Raw genomic sequence first — 7,846 nt, 5'->3', positions numbered from 1 at the left:
AAATGAAAGGAATCACTGAAATACATAACTACAAGAGAAATAATGTGGAAGTTTAGTTGGAGTTTAATCCATAAAGTCAATGCAATGGAAAATAGTGTATTTGTAATCGTGTATTTCTGTGTGTAGCCCAAGATCTGAAGTCAAAGAGGTGAAGGAGCTCATTACACAGCCTGAAATTAAAAGAGAATAATTTTACCATGATTGATACACACATCACTAATGAAACACTGCAAAACATCACGTCTATCCAAACGTAATACAATAAAATCAAAGAAGTGCATCTCAAAATGTGGAAAACAGAAAAGATTTTGTATTTTCTTCACTGATTTCTGGGAATTTTAAGGTTTATTTTTCTCTCTTTTTTGTATTTTTCAGAGTGGATCAGTGCTCTTCTGTAGCTTCATTACTTGTGCTGCATCCTTTTCAACACCACACAAAGCCATGTACTTGAAATTTGTTCTAAGTTCTAAGTTTATCTGCTTTTGAAGAACCCCCAATATGCATAATGTTAAGGGAAAGCAGTGGACTTGGCTCCAGCAGAGCCTTGCTGTGAATGCAGTGAGCTTCCTATGACCAACCCAAATATCCACCTAAGGGTGTAAAATACAAAACATACCATATATAAACCAAAATTTTAAGGCTTTAGCTTGGATATTCTCATGCTAAAATATCGCTAAATCAGTTGTAGATGGGGTCAGGAATATTGGTGTTTTTGAAGCAAACCTACCCCATACTAGGGCACTTTTATTCACACCATGGGTTATCATAGAATGGTTTGGGTTGAAGGGAAATTAAAGCTCACACAGCTCCAAACCCTGACACGGGCAGGGACTCCTTCCACTAGAGCAGCTTGTTCCAAGCCCCTGTGTCCAACCTGGCATTGAGCACTGCTAGGGATGGGGCAGATACAGCTTCTCTGGGCACCCTGCGCCAGCACCTCAGCACCCTCACAGTAAAGCACTTCTTCCTTATCTCCAACCTGAATTTCTCTGTTTCAGTTTAAAGCCATCACCCCTTGCCCTATCGCTACAGTCCCTGAAGAAGAGTGAAATTCAACATGCCATCAAGCATGTGAGAGGCAGCAAGACCAGGGTCAAACTGGACCCACCACCCATCAAACCCTTTTGTACCTGCTTGGTTAAAGAGGAAGGTGGTGGTGGATGCAGTGCCTGCAGCTCCTCCTGGAGACCATGCGATGGGTTGAAGGAGAGATGCCTGCGAGCAGGATGCTCCAGGCTGGCTGCTGGAGGGGTTTTATCTCACAGGAGGCATTACCTCAGAGGCTTGTGTTGTGCAAACTGTTCTCCCAAAGGACCCTCCTCCATCGGATAATTAGTTTGACTTGATCAGCAAAACAACCTCTCAAGTCCTCTCTCCCCAAAGTCTTCCTGGCTGCATCAGCACCTCCAAGACCAGCTCTCCTGCAGAGACCTACCCCTGAAGACAGGCCCAGGACAGTTTGCTCTATCCTTGCCTATCTATCACATACCTCTTCCTTTCAGTGTTTCCCTGAGGAAGCCCTTTACATTCACAGAGATCATCTAATGTTGCATTGAAGGGAGCTGAAAACAAGCACAACAAAGTATCCTCTGTGTAGATGGCTTGTGCTGGTCATGAGGAGTCCTTTCCATCAGGTGCATTTATTTCCATACACTTGACTAGTGATTGTACAACACTTTGGTCAAAAGCATTGGCTCAAATCGTGGCTGCTTTGAGGATATAGCAGGATGAAGTCAGATTTCCCAGTCTTCATCTGAAGAATCCCGAGTGCCGGTGTGCCCTGAATGCTTCTCCTAGATGAAGAGACATTATAAAACTCTTAGTAGAAATATTAAATGATAACCTTGCCCCAGACATTTAGAAAAGACAAAGAATGGGGCAATGAGAGGAGAAAACCAAGCTATGAAAGTGTGGGGAAGGAAGAAGGAGAAGTATACAGGTGGCTTTAGATGTTTTCAACGTCAACCTGTTTTTCTGCTTGAAGGCACCAGACTGACAGTCGGGGAGATGCACTGGAGGAGGGTAGAAAAGGATTTCTGAGTGATTTTGAATGTCTTTCTTCCCCATTGAGTACTGGGCTAAGACCAAGGCTCGTGAAGTGGGAAAATCAATATAACAGAGGGAGAAATAACCCTCAACCAAATTTAGAAAAGAAGAACAATATATAATTCAAAGATTATTGAAAAGAATTGAATGAATTAAAAAACAGGCACTAAGAATACATGGGTGCACATGTGCAGGGTGAATAATGCAGCTTGAAGTCCCAGAAGCAGACAGTCCCATCAGCTTTGTCAGGATACCCAGGCCAGCAGCACCTTGGCTGTTCAGGAGGGAAGAAGATCCTCCATTGTAACAGCACTCAGCCCCTTTACACCCCTACTTAAAATCGCAGCAGAGCAGAGCCTCAGATATGACTTGTCCTCATCTAGCACAAGGGCTTTGTTGACCAACAGACTGTCAAAGCTTTATTTCTTAGAATCGCATCGCAGTTTGTGTTGGAAGGGACCTTAAAGCTCATCCAGCTCCAACCCCTGCTATGGGCTGGGACACCTGCCGCTAGAGCAGCTTGCTCCAAGCCCCTGTGTCCAACCTGGCCTTCAAAACTGGCAGGGAAGCAACATCCTCAGCTTCTCTGGGCACCCTGTGCCAGCACCTCAGCACCCTCACAGGGAGCAACTTCTGCTTAACAGCTCACCTCAATATCCCCTCTGTCATTTCACGTGAAAAAAACTTGTGGTCTGGACTTGAAATACCTGGAAATATCAGTTAATATTTCCTTAAAACCAGAAATAACACCAGAAATCATTTGCTAATATGAAACATGAGCTCAGATACCAGTTGGTTTGATGCCAGCAGGGCAAATCCATCACCTTCTCCCTTTTGCTCTCTGAACCCTGAAAGAAAGTTTATTGTTATGTTTAATAGCATTTAAATAATAAAATATATTAATTTCAAGCAATATTTAAGTAACACTCACTTTGGACAACAACTTTCTTTCCAATACACAGTCACTGTCAGGTTTCAGGCTGCAGCCTGAGAAAGTCCTGTCCATGCCAGCACAGAATGTAGCCTTGGTTTAAGGAGAAGCGTGTTTTCCAGCTGTCATGCTTCCAAGTATGTTTAGTCCCTGCTTTGTGAAGGTGCTATATCCACCCGTCCTTGAAGGTAAATATCCACCCATCCTTGAAGGTGTTATATCCAGCCATCCTCTTCAACGTCCAATATCCAGCCATCCCTGAAGGTGCAATATCCAGCCTGCTGCTTCTCACCAGGGCAGGGTAGCCCTCTCCTTTCAGCTGACTAGGAACCATGAAAGGATAAAGAGCAGAGGACTCTACTTTTTGCTGTCCTCATGGTGTTCTTCATATCCGCATTTCTTAGGCTGTAGATGAGTGGGTTCAGCATGGGGACAGCCACAGAGTACAGCATGGAGACCACCTCGTCATGCTTCGAGGACTGCCTGGAGCTGGGGTGCAGGTACATGAAGAGGGAGCTGCCATAGTACAAAGCAATGGAGATGAAGTGAGAGGCACAGGTGGAGAAAGCTTTGCGTTGACCAACCACAGACCGCATCCGCATGACAGTGGAAAGGACCTACAAGTAGGAGATGAGGATGAAGACCGTGGTGATCAGTACCTTGAACCCCACCACGGCAGCAACCATCACCTCGATGGCAGGGGTGTCAGAGCAGGAGAGGGCTAGCAGTTGTGGTCCATCACAGAAGAAGTGATTGATCGTCTTGGACCGACAGAACGGGAGACGAGATATGGAAACCGTGTGTATGGTAGAGCTGATCACGCCAGCTAAGTAGGCACCAGCCAACATCCCAATGCAAAGCCTTTGGGACATGACCGTGGAGTAGAGAAGGGGGTTACAAATGGCCATGTAGCGATCGTAAGCCATAGCAGCCAGCACATAGCACTCGGTGGTGGCACAGGTTGCAAAGCAGAAGAGCTGAGTGGCACATCTAATGAAGGAAATCACCTTCTTCTCCACTAGAACATTGAGCAAGGCTTGAGGGATGATGGTAGAGGACTAGCAGACATCCAGGAGAGACAAGTGGCTTAGGAAGAAGTACATGGGGGTGTGTAGGCAGGAATCCATTCTGATTAATGCAATTAATTGCAGGTTTCCTATGAAGGTAACCACATAGATGGCAAGGAATAAGACAAAGCACATCACCCGCAAGTCTTCCCTGTTTGTGAAGCCCAGGAGAATAAGCTCAGAGGGGGACGTATAATTATCTTCAACCCCAGTGAACCTATAAGCAGTTTGCATGGTTTATGTCTTCAAATTGAAATGCTGAATAGGCCCAAATCCCTCAATAATGTTAAGAATGTCAGGTTTTGTCTATCAATCAGTTACACCACTTACATACATACAAGTCAATATAAGGTAAATTCTCTTTGAGAGAGGAAAACACCAAGTTCCTAAGGCTAAACACCACAACCATCACGAACACGCTTAGAAGCAAGTAGATATTTTAAGCCAAAGAAGGGAGGGCAACACCAGAATGAATAAACTGCAGGGTTCCTCATAGCTCCTCTCAAGCCATTGACACATGGAAGTCCTTGAATTCCCCAGTAACTGCTGGGAAAAGGGAATTATTTCTCATCTTTTGGGTGCTGCCAGTCCAGTGTAAGTTCATGAGGAATAAATAGCTGTTCTCTGTGACCCAGGAGGAGCTCTTTGAGAGCAAATGTGGCTTTCCTTAGGGTAGGATGGTGCAGAGCCAGGATTTCTCACCCCACTTTGCTTTAGACACGATGCCTAACTTGGAGACAAAAGATACATTCAGGCTTGATCAAACATAAATTCTGCCTGGGAGAAATCAGCAGCTCCTAATATCACAGCTTACGACAGGTAGAATAAATCTTCATTGATTTTTCTGCCTAACATTAATCATCACTTGACAGAGTTACACCAGAGAGCAAAGCAGGAGTGTGCGTGGCTGGTATCTGACAAGCAGAGCCATGCTTAAGAGTCATCATTATTTGATGACCTTTTGCTGAAGGGGTGAGTTCCCCCTCCAGAGCCAGACTCCTCATTTCAGATGTCCTGTGAGCAACGCGTGTAGTCTCCTGATGTTATTAATGGGGATGTAGAGCTGCTTTTCACTGCTCGCATAGAGATGCCGGAGGCAAAACAGCCCCTGAGCCATCACCACGGAGCTGGAAGATGTGAGCCAAGTAATGAAAATCAAATTGTTTGGGTCTGGGGCTCAATCCTCCCCCTGAGGCAGCATCCACCTGCCCAGACACACACATCTCCTGCCAGTGGAGAATTGACCTGAAACTCACAATTAACAAAGGCTCACCCTCGCTTTTTCTTGCTTGACAAACCAAGTGCTTAGTCTGAAGTGATCCAAGGTGCAGATATGAAACCTGGGATGTGTCTAAGGCTGCAGCTTGTGCTATACACGACAACGTCCTCCCAGCGATCACATCTCCCTGCAGCTTGAGCACACTCACTGGAATGGAGATAAATTAACTGAAAACCCATACCTTGCTGCCTTTGTTTAGATATTATCCATGCAGGTTGTGGGTCCACACTCTGCTGAAGAGTTGACTGAATATTTATCCCTGTATTCCTGGGGAAAGGACCTCCATTTGTGGCTTTCCTACTCCGATTTGGTAAGATCTTGCTTTTTGGCCAAGCTTTCAACAAGCTGCAATAGGACTCACCAAGCAGACTGTTGCTAGTGTTATCCAAGATGTAACTCTTGACATTATTGATAGGAGAAAGTCCAGCTGCTGTTGAGACTCTACAGCAAAGCAAAACCTTGTAGCACAACCTCCTGGTTAGGTAGCAGTTAGCTTGCTCTCGTAGAACCATAGAATCCCAGAGTGGTTTCTGTTGGAAGAGTCTTTTAACCTCATCCAGTTCCAATCCCTGCCACGGGCAGGGACACCTTCCACTAGAGCAGCTTGCTCCAAGCCCCTGTGTCCAACCTGGCCTTGAACACTGCCAGGAATGGGGCAGCCACAGCTTCTCTGGGCACTCTGTGCCAGCACCTCAGCACCCTCCCATGAAGGGCTTCTGCCTAAGAGTTCATCTCAATCTCCCCCTGGCAGTCCAAAGCCATCATGGTGGATGTTATCATCAAGATCTCAGTACAGGAACAAGGGGAAGGTGACAGATATATGAAGTTATAACACACTGCTTGGTTACCTGCTCTTTCGAGAGTCTTACAGCACAAACTGTCTAATGAGTGAAGAAAAGGATCGTTTAAAATATGAAACAAAAGAGCCCCATGCTCACAGCACCAGCATCCCTCTGATTCCTCAAGGGGATGGTTTCTGCTGCCCTGATATAAAGCAGAGGAGGTAAGGTTTGCTACAAGGCCTGTGGATCCTGTGGATGCCACAGGACAAAGCAGGGTTTTCATATCAGGGATTTCTTCCTCTTTGCTCTCAGATCCACTTGAAATGGGTTTTAATACTCCCAGCTTCTCCAGGCTCCAGCTAGAAGGGTAATGCTGCTCTGTCTTCTCCCATGCAGAATCTACCCGTCCTTCCAGAGCCTTGTCCTTTGTGGTATTCACAGAGCCAGGGGTGAAACAAGTCAGGGGATTGCACATTAACTGCCGGGGAGCTGTCAGACCAGGCAAGGGTCAGCACATAGGGCTCCCAAGAGCCAGGTCAGGATACACCCAACAGGTTTTAAAATTAATGGCACCAGAAGGTCTTATTTGAACAATACCAGCCCCAAACTGTTGTCTTTAAGAGTTTTATCCAGCCTTCAAAAATCCCCAAAGTTGGTTTAGTACATAACAGTATGTAGTGTCTCATATCCGTATTCAAAAACAAGATTACCTCTTGGGAAGCACTCTTAGAAGCGTTCAACCGTCAGCGCAGGAGAAATCCAGTTTTTCTTCATCGCAGTTCATGCTGCTACTTAGAATGAAAATATAAAAGCACAACTTCCTTTTCATTTTGATGCAGATGCCTTTCCATTTCAGTCAGAAATGCTTCCATTACTGTGCTCCCAAATATGAGAGGGGGCTGCAGAGCCTTCCAGGAAAGGACAGAAGTCACCTCTTAACTCCCCAAAAGCCCTAGTAGGGAATGACCCTGGTTATTCCTGCCTAGCACTTAATGTTCTGTAACAAAAGGTGGGTTTCCTACCCCATGCAGGTTACCAGGATGGATCCACCAGTAACCCAGGAACTTGGTTACTGTATAGGCAGCCTCACCCATTTAATTCAGCATCAGAGGGCACCTAAATAGGCCCAGCTGCTCCCCTGGGATTATTTAGGTGGTGATGGATGTGATTTACATACATCAACAACAAGGAATTAAATCCTTCACCTACATGGGATAAAGGTTGAGATTTTACCTGTTTTGAGATCTGATGTGTTTTCGTTTGCTTCCATTATGAAATCTGGGATGGCTTTGTCAGGAGTAAAGATGTGCAATGGGGACACCTTCTGAGAGGGATCTGTGGATCTGTAGGAAACAACTGATGGAGAAGGGAATCATTTAAATTGCCAGGAATTAGCACTTCAAATTGTGTATGGATAGCACAGGCTATTTAATGAAAAAAAAAAAACATTTAAAAGGCAGAGTGAATTTGATATCCTCAACATCAGAAGGACATGGAGCAAGTGCAGAGGAGGCCACGAGGATGCTCAGGGGATGGAGCACCTCCCATATGGAGCCAGGCTGAGAACATAGGGGCTGCTCAGCCTGGAGAAACGAAGCTGTGTGGAGACCTCAGAGCAGCTTCCAGTGTCTGAAGGGGGCTACAAGGGTGCTGGAGAGGGACTCTTCATCAGGGACTGGAGTGACAGGACAAGGGGTGATAGGTTCAAAGTGAAACAGGGGGAGTTCAGGTTACATATAAC

The 7,846-nt window shown here is 45.6% G+C and overlaps 1 protein-coding gene across 1 annotated transcript; it reads right to left on the bottom strand.

Moving 5' to 3' along the window:
• Positions 1-3,300: 3,300 nt before the first annotated feature.
• On the bottom strand, positions 3,301-4,278 carry LOC133282427 (olfactory receptor 5T7-like). Its single transcript, XM_061478432.1, is given in 1 exon segment — positions 3,301-4,278. A coding segment is annotated over 1 exon segment (978 nt).
• Between the last annotated feature and the right edge of the window lie 3,568 nt (positions 4,279-7,846).

Source organism: Pezoporus flaviventris, unplaced genomic scaffold (assembly GCF_033815535.1).
Source record: "Pezoporus flaviventris isolate CSIRO_AGI_PZ_B2104156 unplaced genomic scaffold, CSIRO_AGI_Pfla_v1 ptg000123l, whole genome shotgun sequence".
In the NCBI taxonomy this organism is placed as follows: Eukaryota; Metazoa; Chordata; class Aves; order Psittaciformes; family Psittacidae; genus Pezoporus; species Pezoporus flaviventris.
The sequence above is the reverse complement of the archived record's forward strand: the minus strand, read 5'-3'. Positions and strand labels throughout refer to the sequence as shown.